This window comes from Salmo trutta, chromosome 8, assembly GCF_901001165.1.
Source record: "Salmo trutta chromosome 8, fSalTru1.1, whole genome shotgun sequence".
Taxonomy (NCBI): domain Eukaryota; kingdom Metazoa; phylum Chordata; class Actinopteri; order Salmoniformes; family Salmonidae; genus Salmo; species Salmo trutta.
This window is the reverse complement of record NC_042964.1, coordinates 1,797,836-1,819,302: the sequence shown is the minus strand read 5'-3', so window position 1 is coordinate 1,819,302 and position 21,467 is coordinate 1,797,836. Positions and strand designations below refer to the sequence as shown.

Here is a 21,467-nt window from a genome sequence, read left to right as displayed (position 1 = left end):
GGGTTAACAACCACTACTCTATGATACCAGGGTTAACACCACTACTCTATGATACCAGGGTTAACACCCCTACTCTATGATACCAGGGTTAACACCCCTACTCTATGATACCAGGGTTAAACACCACTACTCTATGATACCAGGGTTAACACCACTACTCTATGATACCAGGGTTAACACCCCTACTCTATGATACCAGGGTTAACACCCCTACTCTATGATACCAGGGTTAACACCCCTACTCTAATGATACCAGGGTTAACACCCCTACTCTATGATACCAGGGTTAACACCCCTACTCTATGATACCAGGGTTAACACCACTACTCTATGATACCAGGGTTAACACCCCTACTCTATGATACCAGGGTTAACACCCCTACTCTATGATACCAGGGTTAACACCCCTACTCTATGATACCAGGGTTAACACCCCTACTCTATGATACCAGGGTTTAACACCCCTACTCTATGATACCAGGGTTAACACCCCTACTCTATGATACCAGGGTTAACACCCCTACTCTATGATACCAGGGTTAACACCCCTACTCTATGATACCAGGGTTAACACCCCTACTCTATGATACCAGGGTTAACACCACTACTCTATGATACCAGGGTTAACACCCCTACTCTATGATACCAGGGTTAACACCCCTACTCTATGATACCAGGGTTAACACCCCTACTCTATGATACCAGGGTTAACACCCCTACTCTATGATACCAGGGTTAACACCCCTACTCTATGATACCAGGGTTAACACCCCTACTCTATGATACCAGGGTTAACACCCCTACTCTATGATACCAGGGTTAACACCCCTACTCTATGATACCAGGGTTAACACCACTACTCTATGATACCAGGGTTAACACCCCTACTCTATGATACCAGGGTTAACACCCCTACTCTATGATACCAGGGTTAACACCCCTACTCTATGATACCAGGGTTAACACCCCTACTCTATGATACCAGGGTTAACACCACTACTCTATGATACCAGGGTTAACACCCCTACTCTAATGATAAGGACCATGGGATCTTTAATGACCACAGAGAGTCAGGACACCCGTTTAACTTCCCATCCAAAAGACAGCAACCCAACGCAGGGCAATGTCCCCAATCACTGCCCCGGGGCATATTTTAGACCAGAGGAAAGAGCACCTCCTACTGGCCCTCCAACACCACTTCCAGCAGCATGTGGTCTCCCATCCAGGGAGCAACCAGGACCAACCCTGCTTCGCTTCAGAAGCAAGCCAGAAGCCAAAGAGTGCCTCCTACTGGCCCTCCAACACCACTTGTTCATACCCCCCCTCTCCATTAATACCATGGTCATACCCCCCCTCTCCATTAATACCATGGTCATACCCCCCCTCTCCATTAATACCATGGTCATACCCCCCCTCTCCATTAATACCATGGTCATACCCCCCCTCTCCATTAATACCATGGTCATACCCCCCCTTCTCCATTAATACCATGGTCATACCCCCCTTCTCCATTAATACCATGGTCATACCCCCCCCTCTCCATTAATACCATGGTCATACCCCCCCCTCTCCATTAATACCATGGTCATACCCCCCCCTCTCCATTAATACCATGGTCATACCCCCCCTCTCCATTAATACCATGGTCATACCCCCCCCTCTCCATTAATACCATGGTCATACCCCCCCCCCCTCCATTAATACCATGGTCATACCCCCCCTCTCCATTAATACCATGGTCATACCCCCCCCTCTCCATTAATACCATGGTCATACCCCCCCTCCATTAATACCATGGTCATACCCCCCCCTCTCCATTAATACCATGGTCATACCCCCCCCCCCTCTCCATTAATACCATGGTCATACCCCCCCTCTCCATTAATACCATGGTCATACCCCCCCTCTCCATTAATACCACGGTCATACCCCCCCTCTCCATTAATACCATGGTCATACCCCCCCTCTCCATTAATACCATGGTCATACCCCCCTCTCCATTTATACCATGGTCATACCCCCCCTCTCCATTAATACCACGGTCATACCCCCCCTCTCCATTAATACCATGGTCATACCCCCCCCTCTCCATTAATACCACGGTCATCCCCCCCCTCTCCATTAATACCACGGTCATACCCCCCCCTCTCCATTAATACCACGGTCATACCCCCCCTCTCCATTAATACCATGCTCGTCCCTCCATTCCTACCGTGTGACAGCATCATGTGTGTCTGGCTGTATGAGGTGATGGAAATATTCCTCCACCACTGTTTCAGTCAGGTGTTTCTTCAGGTAGGGGAAGTAAAGGGGATGACGTGATATCACACCTGAGGAGAGAGAGTCTATTAATATCACACCTGAGGAGAGAGTCTATTAATATCACACCTGAGGAGAGAGTCTATTAATATCACACCTGAGGAGAGAGTCTATTAATATCACACCTGAGGAGAGAGAGTCTATTAATATCACACCTGAGGAGAGAGAGAGTCTATTAATATCACACCTGAGGAGAGAGAGAGTCTATTAATATCACACCTGAGGAGAGAGTCTATTAATATCACACCTGAGTAGAGAGAGTCTATTAATATCACACCTGAGGAGAGAGTCTATTAATATCACACCTGAGGAGAGAGTCTATTAATATCACACCTGAGGAGAGAGAGTCTATTAATATCACACCTGAGGAGAGAGAGTCTATTAATATCACAGCTGAGGAGAGAGAGACTATTAATATCACACCTGAGGAGAGAGAGTCTATTAATATCACACCTGAGGAGAGAGAGTCTATTAATATCACACCTGAGGAGAGAGAGTCTATTAATATCACACCTGAGGAGAGAGTCTATTAATATCACACCTGAGGAGAGAGAGTCTATTAATATCACACCTGAGGAGAGAGAGTCTATTAATATCACACCTGAGGAGAGAGAGTCTATTAATATCACACCTGAGGAGAGAGAGTCTATTAATATCACACCTGAGGAGAGAGAGTCTATTAATATCACACCTGAGGAGAGAGTCTATTAATATCACACCTGAGGAGAGAGAGTCTATTAATATCACACCTGAGGAGAGAGAGAGTCTATTAATATCACACCTGAGGAGAGAGAGAGTCTATTAATATCACACCTGAGGAGAGAGAGTCTATTAATATCACACCTGAGGAGAGAGAGTCTATTAATATCACACCTGAGGAGAGAGAGTCTATTAATATCACACCTGAGGAGAGAGAGTCTATTAATATCACACCTGAGGAGAGAGAGTCTATTAATATCACACCTGAGGAGAGAGAGTCTATTAATATCACACCTGAGGAGAGAGAGTCTATTAATATCACACCTGAGAGAGAGACTATTAATCACACCTGAGGAGAGAGAGTCTATTAATCACACCTGAGGAGAGAGAGTCTATTAATATCACAGCTGAGGAGAGAGACTATTAATATCACACCTGAGGAGAGAGAGTCTATTAATATCACACCTGAGGAGAGAGAGTCTATTAATATCACACCTGAGGAGAGAGAGTCTATTAATATCACACCTGAGGAGAGAGAGTCTATTAATATCACAGCTGAGGAGAGAGAGTCTATTAATATCACACCTGAGGAGAGAGAGTCTATTAATATCACACCTGAGGAGAGAGTCTATTAATATCACACCTGAGGAGAGAGAGACTATTAATATCACAACTGAGGAGAGAGAGTCTATTAATATCACACCTGAGGAGAGAGTCTATTAATATCACACCTGAGGAGAGAGAGTCTATTAATATCACACCTGAGGAGAGAGTCTATTAATATCACCCTGAGAGAGAGAGTCTATTAATATCACACCTGAGGAAGAGAGTCTATTAATATCACACCTGAGGAAGAGAGTCTATTAATATCACACCTGAGGAGAGAGAGTCTATTAATATCACACCTGGGAGGAGAGAGTCTATTAATATCACACCTGAGGAGAGAGAGTCTATTAATATCACACCTGAGAGAGAGAGTCTATTAATATAACACCTGAGAGAGAGAGTCTATTAATATCACACCTGAGGAGAGAGAGTCTATTAATATCACACCTGAGGAGAGAGAGAGTCTATTAATATCACCTGAGGAGAGAAGAGATTCTATTATATCACACCTGAGGAGAGAGAGAGTCCGATTAATACACAACCTGAGGAGAGAGAGTCTATTATATCACACCTGAGGAGAGGAGAGTCTATTAATATCACACCTGAGGAGAGAGAGTCTATTAATAGCACACCTGAGGAGAGAGAGGTCTATTAATATCACACCTGAGGAGATAAGTCTATTAATATCACACCTGAGGAGAGAGAGTCTATAATATCACACCTGAGGAGAGAGAGTCTATAATATCACACCTGAGGAGAGAGAGTCTATAAGATCACACCTGAGAGAGAGAGAGTCCTATTAATATCACCCTGAGAAGAGAGTCTATTAATATCACACCTGAGGAGAGAGAGTCTATTAATATCACACCTGAGGAGAGAGTCTATTAATATCACACCTGAGGAGAGAGTCTATATATTATCACACCTGAGGAGAGAGTCTATTAATATCACACCTGAGGAAGAGAGAGCTATTAATATCACACCTGAGGAGAGAGAGTCTATTAATATCACACCTGAGTAGAGAGAGTCTATTAATATCACACCTGAGGAGAGAGAGCCTATTAATATCACACCTGAGGAGAGAGAGTCTATTAATATCACACCTGAGGAGAGAGTCTATTAATATCACACCTGAGGAGAGAGAGAGTCTATTAATATCACACCTGAGGAGAGAGAGACTATTAATATCACACCTGAGGAGAGAGAGAGTCTATTAATATCACACCTGAGGAGAGAGAGTCTATTAATATCACACCTGAGGAGAGAGTCTATTAATATCACACCTGAGGAGAGAGAGTCTATTAATATCACACCTGAGGAGAGAGAGAGTCTATTAATATCACACCTGAGGAGAGAGAGTCTATTAATATCACACCTGAGGAGAGAGTCTATTAATATCACACCTGAGGAGAGAGAGAGTCTATTAATATCACACCTGAGGAGAGAGAGTCTATTAATATCACACCTGAGGAGAGAGAGTCTATTAATATCACACCTGAGGAGAGAGAGTCTATTAATATCACACCTGAGGAGAGAGAGAGTCTATTAATATCACACCTGAGGAGAGAGAGTCTATTAATATCACACCTGAGGAGAGAGAGTCTATTAATATCACACCTGAGGAGAGAGAGTCTATTAATATTACACCTGAGGAGAGAGAGACTATTTATCACACCTGAGAGAGAGAGTCTATTATATCACACCTGAGGAGAGTCTATTAATACACCTGAGGAGAGAGAGTCTATTAATATCACACCTGAGGAGAGAGAGTCTATTAATATCACACCTGAGGAGAGAGTCTATTAATATCACACCTGAGGAGAGAGTCTATTAATATCACACCTGAGGAGAGAGAGTCTATTAATATCACACCTGAGGAGAGAGAGTCTATTAATCACACCTGAGGAGAGAGAGTCTATTAATATCACACCTGAGGAGAGAGAGAGTCTATTAATATCACACCTGAGGAGAGAGAGTCTATTAATATCACACCTGAGGAGAGAGAGTCTATTAATATCACACCTGAGGAGAGAGTCTATTAATATCACACCTGAGGAGAGAGAGTCTATTAATATCACACCTGAGGAGAGAGAGACTATTAATATCACACCTGAGGAGAGAGTCTATTAATATCACACCTGAGGAGAGAGAGTCTATTAATATCACACCTGAGGAGAGAGAGTCTATTAATATCACACCTGAGGAGAGAGAGTCTATTAATATCACACCTGAGGAGAGAGTCTATTAATATCACACCTGAGGAGAGAGTCTATTAATATCACACCTGAGGAGAGAGAGTCTATTAATATCACACCTGAGGAGAGAGAGTCTATTATATCACACCTGAGGAGAGAGAGTCTATTAATATCACACCTGAGGAGAGAGTCTATTAATATCACACCTGAGGAGAGAGTCTATTAATATCACACCTGAGGAGAGAGTCTATTAATATCACACCTGAGGAGAGAGAGTCTATTAATATCACACCTGAGGAGAGAGAGACTATTAATATCACACCTGAGGAGAGAGAGTCTATTAATATCACACCTGAGGAGAGAGAGTCTATTAATATCACACCTGAGGAGAGAGAGTCTATTAATATCACACCTGAGGAGAGAGAGTCTATTAATATCACACCTGAGGAGAGAGTCTATTAATATCACACCTGAGGAGAGAGAGACTATTAATATCACACCTGAGGAGAGAGAGTCTATTAATATCACACCTGAGGAGAGAGAGTCTATTAATATCACACCTGAGGAGAGAGAGTCTATTAATATCACACCTGAGGAGAGAGTCTATTAATATCACACCTGAGGAGAGAGTCTATTAATATCACACCTGAGAGAGAGAGACTATTAATATCACACCTGAGGAGAGAGAGACTATTAATATCACACCTGAGGAGAGAGAGTCTATTAATATCACACCTGAGGAGAGAGAGTCTATTAATATCACACCTGAGGAGAGAGAGTCTATTAATATCACACCTGAGGAGAGAGAGTCTATTAATATCACACCTGAGGAGAGAGAGTCTATTAATATCACACCTGAGGAGAGAGAGTCTATTAATATCACACCTGAGGAGAGAGAGTCTATTAATATCACACCTGAGGAGAGAGAGAGTCTATTAATATCACACCTGAGGAGAGAGTCTATTAATATCACACCTGAGGAGAGATCTATTAATATCACACCTGAGGAGAGAGAGTCTATTAATATCACACCTGAGGAGAGAGTCTATTAATATCACACCTGAGGAGAGAGAGTCTATTAATATCACACCTGAGGAGAGAGAGTCTATTAATATCACACCTGAGGAGAGAGTCTATTAATATCACACCTGAGGAGAGAGTCTATTAATATCACACCTGAGGAGAGAGTCTATTAATATCACACCTGAGGAGAGAGAGACTATTAATATCACACCTGAGGAGAGAGAGTCTATTAATATCACACCTGAGGAGTCTATTAATATCACACCTGAGAGAGAGAGTCTATTAATATCACACCTGAGAGAGAGTCTATTAATATCACACCTGAGGAGAGAGTCTATTAATATCACACCTGAGGAGAGAGTCTATATATCACACCTGAGGAGAGAGAGTCTATTAATATCACACCTGAGGAGAGAGTCTATTAATATCACACCTGAGGAGAGAGAGTCTATTAATATCACACCTGAGGAGAGAGAGTCTATTAATATCACACCTGAGGAGAGAGAGAGTCTATTAATATCACACCTGAGGAGAGAGAGTCTATTAATATCACACCTGAGAGAGAGTCTATTAAATCACACCTGAGGAGAGAGAGTCTATTAATATCACACCTGAGGAGAGAGAGACTATTAATATCACACCTGAGAGAGAGTCTATTAATATCACACCTGAGGAGAGAGAGTCTATTAATATCACACCTGAGGAGAGAGTCTATTAATATCACACCTGAGAGAGAAGTCTATTAATATCACACCTGAGGAGAGTCTATTAATATCACACCTGAGAGAGAGAGTCTATTAATATCACACCTGAGGAGAGAGTCTATTAATACACACCTGAGGAGAGAGAGTCTATTAATATCACACCTGAGGAGAGAGAGGTCTATTAATTCCACACCTGAGGAGAGAGAGTCTATTAATATCACACCTGAGGAGAGAGAGTCTATTAATATCACACCTGAGGAGAGAGAGAGTCTATTAATATCACACCTGAGGAGAGAGTCTATTAATATCACACCTGAGGGAGAGAGAGTCTATTATATCACACCTAGGAGAGAGAGGTCTATTAAATATCACACCTGAGGAGAGAGTCTAATTAATATCACACCTGAGAGAGAGAGTCTATTAATATCACACCTGAGGAGAGAGGAGTCTATTATATCACACCTGAGGAGAGAGGTCTATTAATATCACACCTGAGGAGAGAGAGTCTATTAATATCACACCTGAGGAGAGAGAGTCTATTAATATCACACCTGAGGAGAGAGAGTCTATTAATATCACACCTGAGGAGAGAGAGTCTATTAATATCACACCTGAGAGAGAGAGTCTATTATAACACACCTGAGGAGAGAGACTCTATTAATATCACACCTGAGAGAGAGAGTCTTAATATCACACCTGAGGAAGAGAGTCTATTAATACACACCTGAGGAGAGAGAGTCTATTAATATCACACCTGAGGAGAGAGAGTCTATTAATCACACCTGAGGAGAGAGAGTCTATTAATATCACACCTGAGGAGAGAGAGTCTATTAATATCACACCTGAGGGGAGAGATCTATTAATCACACCTGAGGAGAGAGAGTCTATTAATATCACACCTGAGGAGAGAGAGACTATTAATATCACACCTGAGAGAGAGTCTATTAATATCACACCTGAGGAGAGAGAGTCTATTATCACACCTGAGGAGAGAGACTATTAATATCACACCTGAGGAGAGAGTCTATTAATATCACACCTGAGGAGAGATCTATTAATATCACACCTGAGGAGAGAGAGTCTATTAATATCACACCTGAGGAGAGAGAGTCTATTAATATCACACCTGAGGAGAGAGAGTCTATTAATATCACACCTGAGGAGAGAGAGAGTCTATTAATATCACACCTGAGGGGGGAGTCTATTAATATCACACCTGAGGAGAGAGAGTCTATTAATATCACACCTGAGGAGAGAGTCTATTAATATCACACCTGAGGAGAGAGAGAGTCTATTAATATCACACCTGAGGAGAGAGTCTATTAATATCACACTGAGAGAGAGTCTATTAATATCACACCTGAGGAAGAGAGTCTATTAATATCACACCTGAGGAGAGAGAGTCTATTAATTCACACCTGAGGAGAGAGAGTCTATTATATCACACCTGAGGAGAAGTCTATTAATATCACACCTGAGGAGAGAGTCTATTAATATCACACCTGGAGAGAGAGATTATATCACACCTGAGGAGAGAGAGTCTATTAATATCACACCTGAGGAGAGAGAGTCTATTAATATCACACCTGGGAAGAGAGTCTATTAATATCACACCTGAGAGAGAGAGAGTCTATTAAATCACACCTGAGGGGGAGTCTATTAATATCACACCTAGAGAGAGAGTCTATTAATATCACACCTGAGGGAGAGAGGTCTATTAATATCACACCTGAGGGGAGTCTATTAATATCACACCTGAGAGAGAGAGTCTATTAATATCACACCTGAGGAAGAGAGTCTATTAAATCACACCTGAGGAGAGAGAGAGTCTATTAATATCACACCTGAGAGAGAGAGTCTATTAATATCACACCTGAGGAGAGAGAGTCTATTAATATCACACCTGAGGAGAGAGAGTCTATTAATATCACACCTGAGAGAGAGAGTCTATTAATATCACACCTGAGGAGAGAGAGAGTCTATTAATATCACACCTGAGGGAGAGAGTCTATTAATATCACACCTGAGGAGAGAGAGTCTATTAATATCACACCTGAGGAGAGAGTCTATTAATATCACACCTGAGGAGAGAGAGTCTATTAATATCACACCTGATGAGAGAGAGTCTATTAATATCACACCTGAGGAGAGAGAGTCTATTAATATCACACCTGAGGAGAGAGAGTCTATTAATATCACACCTGAGGAGAGAGACTATTAATATCACACCTGAGGAGAGAGAGTCTATTAATATCACACCTGAGGAGAGAGAGTCTATTAATATCACACCTGAGGAGAGAGTCTATTAATATCACACCTGAGGAGAGAGTCTATTAATATCACACCTGAGTAGAGAGAGTCTATTAATATCACACCTGAGTAGAGAGAGTCTATTAATATCACACCTGAGGAGAGAGAGTCTATTAATATCACACCTGAGGAGAGAGAGTCTATTAATATCACACCTGAGGAGAGAGAGTCTATTAATATCACACCTGAGGAGAGAGAGTCTATTAATATCACACCTGAGGAGAGAGAGTCTATTAATATCACACCTGAGGAGAGAGAGAGTCTATTAATATCACACCTGAGGAGAGAGAGTCTATTAATATCACACCTGAGGAGAGAGAGAGTCTATTAATATCACACCTGAGGAGAGAGACTATTAATATCACACCTGAGGAGAGAGAGTCTATTAATATCACACCTGAGAGAGAGAGTCTATTAATATCACACCTGAGGAGAGAGAGACTATTAATATCACACCTGAGGAGAGAGAGTCTATTAATATCACACCTGAGGAGAGAGAGTCTATTAATATCACACCTGAGGAGAGAGAGTCTATTAATATCACACCTGAGGAGAGTCTATTAATATCACACCTGAGGAGAGAGAGTCTATTAATATCACACCTGAGTAGAGAGAGTCTATTAATATCACACCTGAGGAGAGAGTCTATTAATATCACACCTGAGGAGAGAGTCTATTAATATCACACCTGAGGAGAGAGAGAGTCTATTAATATCACACCTGAGAGAGAGTCTATTAATATCACACCTGAGGAGAGGAGTCTATTAATATCACACCTGAGAGAGAGTCTATTAATATCACACCTGAGGAGAGAGAGTCTATTATATCACACCTGAGGAGAGAGACTATTATCACACCTGAGGAAGAGAGTCATTATATCACACCTGAGGAGAGAGAGAGTCTATTAATATCACACCTGAGGAAGAGAGACTATTAATATCACACCTGAGGAGAGAGTCTATTAATATCACACCTGAGGAGAGAGAGTCTATTAATATCACACCTGAGGAGAGAGAGTCTATTATATCACACCCTGAGGAGAGAGTCTATTAATATCACACCTGAGGAGAGAGAGTCTATTAATATCACACCTGAGTAGAGAGAGTCTATTAATATCACACCTGAGGAGAGAGAGTCTATTAATATCACACCTGAGGAGAGAGTCTATTAATATCACATGAGGAGATAGAGTCTATTAATATCACACCTGAGGAGAGAGAGTCTATATTAATATCACACCTGAGAGAGAGAGAGTCTATTAATATCACACCTGAGGAGAGAGAGTCTATTAATATCACACCTGAGGAGAGAGAGACTATTAATATCACACCTGAGGAGAGAGAGTCTATTAATATCACCCCTGAGGAGAGAGAGTCTATTATTCACACCTGAGAGAGAGAGTCTATTAATATCACACCTGAGGAGAGAGAGTCTATTAATATCACACCTGAGGATAGAGAGTCTATTAATATCACACCTGAGGAGAGAGAGTCTATTAATATCACACCTGAGGAGAGAGAGTCTATTAATATCACACCTGAGGAGAGAGAGTCTATTAATATCACACCTGAGGAGAGAGAGAGTCTATTAATATCACACCTGAGGAGAGAGAGTCTATTAATATCACACCTGAGGAGAGAGAGTCTATTAATATCACACCTGAGGAGAGAGAGTCTATTAATATCACACCTGAGGAGAAAGAGTCTATTAATATCACACCTGAGGAGAGAGTCTATTAATATCACACCTGAGGAGAGAGAGTCTATTAATATCACACCTGAGGAGAGAGAGTCTATTAATATCACACCTGAGGAGAGAGAGAGTCTATTAATATCACACCTGAGGGGGGAGTCTATTAATATCACACCTGAGGAGAGAGAGTCTATTAATATCACACCTGAGGAGAGAGAGAGTCTATTAATATCACACCTGAGGGGGGAGTCTATTAATATCACACCTGAGGAGAGAGAGTCTATTAATATCACACCTGAGGAGAGAGTCTATTAATATCACACCTGAGGAGAGAGTCTATTAATATCACAACTGAGGAGAGAGAGTCTATTAATATCACACCTGAGGAGAGAGTCTATTAATATCACACCTGAGGAGAGAGAGTCTATTAATATCACACCTGAGGAGAGAGAGTCTATTAATATCACACCTGAGGAGAGAGAGTCTATTAATATCACACCTGAGGGGGGAGTCTATTAATATCACACCTGAGGAGAGAGAGTCTATTAATATCACACCTGAGGAGAGAGTCTATTAATATCACACCTGAGGAGAGAGAGAGTCTATTAATATCACACCTGAGGAGAGAGTCTATTAATATCACACCTGAGGAGAGAGTCTATTAATATCACACCGAGGAGAGAGTCTATTAATATCACAACTGAGGAGAGAGTCTATTAATATCACACCTGAGGAGAGAGTCTATTAATATCACACCTGAGGAGAGAGTCTATTAATATCACACCTGAGGAGAGAGAGTCTATTAATATCACACCTGAGGAGAGAGAGTCTATTAATATCACACCTGAGGAAGAAGAGTCTATTATATCACACCTGAGGAGAGAGAGACTATTAATCCACCTGAGGAGAGAGAGACTATTAATATCACACCTGAGGAGAGAGAGTCTATTAATATCACACCTGAGAGAGAGATCTATTAATATCACACCTGAGGAGAGAGAGTCTATTAATATCACACCTGAGGAGAGAGAGTCTATTAATATCACACCTGAGGAGAGAGAGAGTCTATTAATATCACACCTGAGGAGAGAGTCTATTAATATCACACCTGAGGAGAGAGTCTATTAATATCACACCTGAGGAAGAGAGTCTATTAATCACACCTGAGGAGAGAAGTCTATTATATCACACCTGAGGAGAGAGTCTATTAATCACACCTAGAGAGAGAGAGTCTATTAATATCACACCTGAGGATAGAGAGTCTATTAATATCACACCTGAGGAGAGAGTCTATTAATCACACCTGAGAGAGAGAGTCTATTAATATCCACCTGAGGAGAGAGTCTATTAATATCACACCTGAGGAGAGAGTCTATTATATCCACCTGAGGAGAGAGTCTATTAATATCACACCTGAGGATAGAGAGTCTATTAATATCACACCTGAGAGAGAGTCTATTAATATCACACCTGAGAGAGAGAGAGTCTATTAATATCACACCTGAGGAGAGAGAGTCTATTAATATCACACCTGAGGAGAGAGAGTCTATTATATCACACCTGAGAGAGAGTCTATTAATATCACACCTGAGGAGAGAGTCTATTAATATCACACCTGAGGAGAGAGGTCTATTAATATCACACCTGAGAGAGAGAGTCTATTAATATCACACCTGAGGAGAGAGAGTCTATTATATCACACCTGAGAGAGACTATTAATATCACACCTGAGGAGAGAGAGTCTATTAATATCACACCTGAGGAGAGAGAGTCTATTAATATCACACCTGAGGAGAGAGTCTATTAATATCACCTGAGGAGAGAGAGTCTATTAATATCACACCTGAGGAGAGAGTCTATTAATATCACACCTGAGGAGAGAGTCTATTAATATCACACCTGAGGAGAGAGAGTCTATTAATATCACACCTGAGGAGAGAGTCTATTAATATCACACCTGAGGAGAGAGAGTCTATTATATCACCGAGGAGAGAGAGTCTATTAATATCACACCTGAGGAGAGAGAGTCTATTAATATCACACCTGAGGAGAGAGTCTATTAATATCACACCTGAGGGAGAGAGTCTATTAATACACCTGAGGAGAGAGAGTCTATTAATATCACACCTGAGGAGAGAGTCTATTAATATCACACCTGAGGAGAGTCTATTAATATCACACCTGAGAGAGAGAGAGTCTATTAATATCACACCTGAGGAGAGAGTCTATTATATCACACCTGAGGAGAGAGAGTCTATTAATATCACACCTGAGGAGAGAGAGTCTATTAATATCACACCTGAGGAGAGAGATCTATTAATATCACACCTGAGTAGAGAGAGTCTATTAATATCACACCTGAGGAGAGAGTCTATTAATATCACACCTGAGGAGAGAGAGAGTCTATTAATATCACACCTGAGGAGAGAGTCTATTAATATCACACCTGAGGAGAGAGTCTATTAATATCACACCTGAGGAGAGAGAGTCTATTAATATCACACCTGAGGAGAGAGAGAGTCTATTAATATCACACCTGAGGGGAGAGTCTATTAATATCACACCTGAGGAGAGAGAGTCTATTAATATCACACCTGAGGAGAGAGAGAGTCTATTAATATCACACCTGAGGAGAGAGAGTCTATTAATATCACACCTGAGAGAGAGAGTCTATTAATATCACACCTGAGGAGAGAGAGTCTATTAATATCACACCTGAGGAGAGAGTCTATTAATATCACACCTGAGGAGAGAGAGTCTATTAATATCACACCTGAGGAGAGAGAGTCTATTAGAGTCTATTAATATCACACCTGAGGAGAGAGAGTCTATTAATATCACACCTGAGGAGAGAGTCTATTAATATCACACCTGATGAGAGAGAGTCTATTAATATCACACCTGAGGAGAGAGTCTATTAATATCACACCTAGAGAGAGAGTCTATTAATATCACACCTGAGGAGAGAGAGTCTATTAATATCACACCTGAGGAAGAGAGTCTATTATATCCACCTGAGGAGAGAGAGTCTATTAATATCACACCTGAGGAGAGAGAGTCTATTAATATCACACCTGAGGAGAGAGTCTATTAATATCACACCTGAGGGGGGGTACAGTGAGTCTTACCGATGTTGCTAGAGTCTCCCTTGTCTCCACTCCTGGTGTAGGCCAACTCCTCCAGCCTGTAGGAGTGGGGACCACTGGGCAGATCTGGAGAGAGAGAGAGAGAGAGAACAGTGAGAGAAGGAAAGACAATCAGGAATGAGAGAAGGGTCAAACCTGGAATCAGATATAAGATAATAGATAGGTAATCTATTAGCTCTGCCTCTCCATTCATGGAGGAACCAGAGTGTTCCTATCTACAGAGGGATAGGTAATCTATTAGTTCTGCCTCTCCATTCATGGAGGAACCAGAGTGTTCCTATCTACAGAGGGATAGGTAATCTATTAGTTCTGCCTCTTCATTCATGGAGGAACCAGAGTGTTCCTATCTACAGAGGGATAGGTAATCTATTAGTTCTGGCTCTCCATTCATGGAGGAACCAGAGTGTTCCTATCTACAGAGGGATAGGTAATCTATTAGTTCTGCCTCTCCATTCATGGAGGAACCAGAGTGTTCCTATCTACAGAGGGATAGGTAATCTATTAGTTCTGCCTCTTCATTCATGGAGATCAGGAATGCCCAAGAAAACAATCCTAATAGGGGGGGTTGAGTAGTGTGGAGAGGACTAGGGGGGTTTGAGTAGTGTGGAGAGGACTAGGGGGGTTTGAGTAGTGTGGAGACCAGGTGATGGCGTACCTGCGACAGGTACAGCTTTCTCCTCCGCTGGGGGCAGAGCCTCAGAGTCTGACTCCGCCTCAGTGTGCGTCTCGGCGTGCTCTCCACCAATGTGCACGTCCACCTGCAGTGATGTCATCGATAAACAATGAATTAATACATCAACCAATGGAATAAAACCAGTTGAAGTCTTATCGGCCACTAAATAAAACCATTCAATCTACACTAACCATAAATACATGATGTGTTTTCGATCAATAAATCAAACCACCCAATTAATATACAAGCAAATCGATCAATTCATCTGATCAGTATCTATGAGGAATAATATTGTGATTATTTTACCTTCAGCTGAGACTTTGAATGCATGAAGAAGAAAGGTTTCAGAACCGGAGAGCTGCAAAAGACATCATGAAAACAATCATGAAAAGACCCCCCACCCCCCCCAAAAAAACACATAGGATTATTTTGTGTGTGAGAGAAGGGCTGTGGCAGTCGGGGACATTTGTTCAGCCGTTCGTTGATTGTCAAGCAAATAACAGGTCGGTCTCACGGTAATTGACCGTTAATGAACATAAACACATTTCCTGTCTTCCACGCAAAGCCTACAAGCCACTGATCCAGACCTTGGAAAAATCTACATTTTAAAAAGGCTAATAAATCCATGTAATATAGCCTACAGCATCACAATAAATCCATGATTTATTTTAGACAGGTCTAAAGAAACATGATATGAAGAAAATGTAGTCTATTTCAGAATTACAGAATAGTATACTCTGAGTTGTCCTTATGTCCTGATGTGGTTATGCCATATAGGTGTGGGCGACACTAGTTCATTTAGCAGGTCCTGATAGGGCTGTGCCATATGGCTGTGGGCGACACTAGTTCATTTAGCAGACAACATTTGCTTAGAATTCAGTGGCATTATTTTATATACATTTTTTATAGTACGAATAATACAATTGAACATAGCTGAATAAAATATAAATTATATTTTCTCCTAACGATTTGAGGGAGGGCGCACATCTGTGTTGAGCGGTTAACAAAGAAACAGGTCCTCCTATATGGTTAATGTAGAGTCATTAATGTAACTTTAGTTGTTCTACAAACGTCGGGCTGATATATTTAGATGTTTAACACATTGTAAGGCTGAATGATGAGAGACTAGTGATGATTTGAAAAAAGTCACTTGAAAGGCATGACCTCTGCATTGTTTTGTTTTTTTTGCACAGGCTGTACACACTTCATCAGTCTCTCACTGACAATTTGACAAGCACTTGATAATGCCTCGAATTTCCGGGCGGCATCCCATTTGTTGTGGTCGTAATGCACCCTAAAAAAAATCCATGACAATCAGCTACTCCAAATCACCTCTCACTCACACGGCTCTCCATCAAATGATCGGGTCTTTCTCACAGGCTACAAGTGAAGACAGACACATCGGGGACGCAACTGCGCGCATCCCTTATCCAAGGTGCATAATTGAAGATATTGGAAGAACTGTCCATGTTTTACTTTCCATCAGCCAACAAGATGAGTAGACCTAACGAACAGCAAAAGCATTAGCCTGTGTCAATCTACTATCCCCCATAGTACAAAGTTCACCTATTCTATGCGAGAAATAAATATTCCAAACATAGTCTGGGACAGTTGTGGGATGTGATAGATCTCAAATTAATAATAAATAAAATTAACCACGAGCATAAAAAAAAACTGTTTTAAGCAATGAGGCTGACGCAACAGAACAGAACAGTTAGCTTAAAATGTTGATAAACTACTAGGCATTTCTTCACATTATCAGCATAGCAATGCGCACATGGCAGAAGGCTATAAGAGCGAATGTTCCATTAGCAGGAAAACACCATTATCAAAAGTGACCGCAAATGCGATTATGCATCTAATGCTTTTTATTATAAAGGCTATTTTTAAATGGTGAAAATGATCTCTTCCCCAAACTGGAAACTTACACACCGCTTGTGTATACCAGCTGGGCTCTACACCCCCCCTGTGTATACCAGCTGGGCTCTACACCCCCCTGTGTATACCAGCTGGGCTCTACACCCCCTTGTGTATACCAGCTGGGCTCTACACCCCCCTTGTGTATACCAGCTGGGCTCTACAACCCCCCTTGTGTATACCAGCTGGGCTCTACACCCCCCTTGTGTATACCAGCTGAGCTCTACACCCCCCTTGTGTATACCAGCTGGGCTCTACACCCCCCTTGTGTATACCAGCTGGGCTCTACAACCCCCCCTTGTGTTATACCAGCTGGGCTCTACACACCCCCCCTGTGTATACCAGCTGGGCTCTACACCCCCCTTGTGTATACCAGCTGGGCTCTACACCCCCCTTGTGTATACCAGCTGGGCTCTACACCCCCCTTGTGTATACCAGCTGGGCTCTACACCCCCCTTGTGTATACCAGCTGGGCTCTACACCCCCCTGTGTATACCAGCTGGGCTCTACACCCCCCTTGTGTATACCAGCTGGGCTCTACACCCCCCTTGTGTATACCAGCTGGGCTCTACACCCCCCTTGTGTATACCAGCTGGGCTCTACACCCCCCTTGTGTATACCAGCTGGGCTCTACACCCCCCCTTGTGTATACCAGCTGGGCTCTACACCCCCCCTTGTGTATACCAGCTGGGCTCTACACCCCCCCTTGTGTATACCAGCTGGGCTCTACACCCCCCCTTGTGTATACCAGCTGGGCTCTACACCCCCCTTGTGTATACCAGCTGGGCTCTACATCCCCCCTTGTGTATACCAGCTGGGCTCTACACCCCCCCTGTGTATACCAGCTGGGCTCTACACCCCCCTGTGTATACCAGCTGGGCTCTACACCCCCCCCTTGTGTATACCAGCTGGGCTCTACATCCCCCCCTTGTGTATACCAGCTGGGCTCTACACCCCCCCTTGTGTATACCAGCTGGGCTCTACACCCCCCCCTTGTGTATACCAGCTGGGCTCTACACCCCCCTTGTGTATACCAGCTGGGCTCTACACCCCCCCTGTGTATACCAGCTGGGCTCTACACCCCCCCTGTGTATACCAGCTGGGCTCTACACCCCCCTTGTGTATACCAGCTGGGCTCTACACCCCCCTTGTGTATACCAGCTGGGCTCTACACCCCACTTGTGTATACCAGCTGGGCTCTACACCCCCCTTGTGTATACCAGCTGGGCTCTACATCCCCCCTTGTGTATACCAGCTGGGCACTACACCCCCCTTGTGTATACAAGCTGGGCTCTACACCCCACTTGTGTATACCAGCTGGGCTCTACACCCCCCTTGTGTATACCAGCTGGGCTCTACACCCCCCTTGTGTATACCAGCTGGGCTCTACCCCCCCCTTGTGTATACCAGCTGGGCTCTACACCCCCCTTGTGTATACCAGCTGGGCTCTACACCCCCCTTGTGTATACCAGCTGGGCTCTACACCCCCCCTTGTGTATACCAGCTGGGATCTACACCCCCCCTGTGTATACCAGCTGGGCTCTACACCCCCCCTTGTGTAACCAGCTGGGCCTTCTAACACCCCCCCTTGTGTATACCACTGGGCTCTACACCCCCCTTGGTAATACCAGCTGGCTCTATACAACCCCCCCCTGTGTATACCAGCTGGGCTCTACACCCCCCACTGTGTATACCACTGGGCGCTACACCCCCCCTGTGTATACCAGCTGGGCTCTAACACCCCCCCTGTTATACCCTGGGCTCTACACCCCCCCTTTTGTATACCAGCTGGGCTCTACACCCCCCCTGTGGTATACCAGCTGGGCTCTACAAACCCCCCCCCTTGTGTATACCAGCTGGGCTCTACACCCCCCCCTTGTGTATACCAGCTGGGCTCTACACCCCCCCCCCTTGTGTATACCACTGGGCTCTACACCCCCCCCCCCCCTGTGTATACCAGCTGGGCTCTACACCCCTCCTTGTGTATACCAGCTGGGCACTACACCCCCCTTGTGTATACCAGCTGGGCTCTACACCCCCTTGTGTATACCAGCTGGGCTCAACACCCCCCCTTTGTGTATACCAGCTGGGCTCTACACCCCCCCTTGTGTATAACCAGCTGGGCTCTACACCCCCCCTTGGTTATACACCCTGGGCTCTACAACCCCCCCTGTGTATACAAGCTGGGCTCTACACCCCCCCTGTGTATACAAGCTGGGCTCTACACCCCCCCTGTGTATACCAGCTGGGCTCTACACCCCCCTTGTGTATACCAGCTGGGCTCTACACCCCCTTGTGTATACCAGCTGGGCTCTACACCCCCCTTGTGTATACCAGCTGGGCTCTACACCCCCCTGTGTATACCAGCTGGGCTCTACACCCCCCGTTGTGTATACCAGCTGGGCTCTACACCCCCCGTTGTGTATACCAGCTGGGCTCTACACCCCCCGTTGTGTATACCAGCTGGGCTCGACACCCCCCGTTGTGTATACCTGCTGGGCTCTACACCCCCCTGTGTATACCAGCTGGGCTCTACACCCCCCTGTGTATACCAGCTGGGCTCTACACCCCCCCTGTGTATACCAGCTGGGCTCTACACCCCCCCTTTGTATACCAGCTGGGCTCTACACCCCCCTGATGTATACCAGCCTGGGCTCTACACCCCCCTGTGTATACCAGCTGGGCTCTACACCCCCCTCTTGTGTATACCAGCTGGGCTCTACACCCCCCCTTGTGTATACCAGCTGGGCTCTACACCCCCCCTTGTGTATACCAGCTGGGCTCTACACCCCCCCTGTGTATACCAGCTGGGCTCTACACCCCCCTTGTGTATACCAGCTGGGCTCTACAACCCCCCCTTGTGTATACCAGCTGGGCTCTACACCCCCCTTGTGTATACCAGCTGGGCTCTACACCCCCTTGTGTATACCAGCTGGGCTCTACACCCCCCCTTGTGTATACCAGCTGGGCTCTACACCCCCCCTTGTGTATACAAGCTTGGGCTCTAACCCCCCCTTGTGTATACCAGCTGGGCTCTACACCCCCCCTTGTGTATACCAGCTGGGCTCTACACCCCCCTGTGTATACCAGCTGGGCTCTACACCCCCCCTTGTGTATACCTGCTGGGCTCTACACCCCCCTGTGTATACCAGCTGGGCTCTACACCCCCCTGTGTATACCAGCTGGGCTCTACACCCCCCTGTGTATACCAGCTGGGCTCTACACCCCCCTTAATGTATACCAGCTGGGCTCTACACCCCCTGTGTATACCAGCTGGGCTCTACACCCCCCTGTGTATACCAGCTGGGCTCTACACCCCCCCTTGTGTATACCAGCTGGGCTCTACACCCCCCCTTGTGTATACCAGCTGGGCTCTACACCCCCCCTGTGTATACCAGCTGGGCTCTACACCCCCCTGTGTATACCAGCTGGGCTCTACACCCCCCCTGTGTATACCAGCTGGGCTCTACACCCCCCTTGTGTATACCAGCTGGGCTCTACACCCCCCTTGTGTATACCAGCTGGGCTCTACACCCCCTTTGTGTATACCAGCTGGGCTCTACACCCCCCCTTGTGTATACCAGCTGGGCTCTACACCCCCCCCTTGTGGATACCAGCTGGGCTCTACACCCCCCCTTGTGTATACCAGCTGGGCTCTACACCCCCCTTTGTGTATACCAGCTGGGCTCTACACCCCCCCTTGTGTATACCAGCTGGGCTCTACACCCCCCCTTGTGTATACCAGCTGGGCTCTACACCCCCCTTGTGTGTATACCAGCTGGGCTCTACACCCCCCCTTGTGTATACCAGCTGGGCTCTACACCCCCCCCTGTGTATACCAGCTGGGGTCTACATCCCCCCCTGTGTATACCAGCTGGGCTCTACACCCCCCCTTGTGTATACCTGCTGGGCTCTACACCCCCCTGTGTATACCAGCTGGGCTCTACACCCCCCCCTTGTGTATACCTGCTGGGCTCTACACCCCCCTGTGTATACCAGCTGGGCTCTACACCCCCCTGTGTATACCAGCTGGGCTCTACACCCCCCTTATGTATACCAGCTGGGCTCTACACCCCCCTTGTATACCAGCTGGGCTCTACACCCCCTGTGTATACCAGCTGGGCTCTACACCCCCCTTGTGTATACCAGCTGGCTCTACACCCCCCCTTGTGTATACCAGCTG

General features: G+C 44.6%; 1 protein-coding gene across 1 annotated transcript in view; it reads right to left on the bottom strand.

The window, feature by feature from the left end:
• Positions 1-21,467, bottom strand: part of LOC115198038 (uncharacterized) — a 54,561-nt gene that overhangs the window by 4,503 nt on the left and 28,591 nt on the right. Inside the window, exons 15-18 of the mRNA XM_029759703.1 lie at positions 15,674-15,725; positions 15,350-15,452; positions 14,677-14,760; positions 2,213-2,330 (exon numbers count right to left, since the gene is read on the bottom strand). Of these exons, the coding sequence (XP_029615563.1) occupies positions 2,213-2,330; positions 14,677-14,760; positions 15,350-15,452; positions 15,674-15,725 (357 nt within the window). The remainder of the gene's footprint in view (positions 1-2,212; positions 2,331-14,676; positions 14,761-15,349; positions 15,453-15,673; positions 15,726-21,467) is intronic.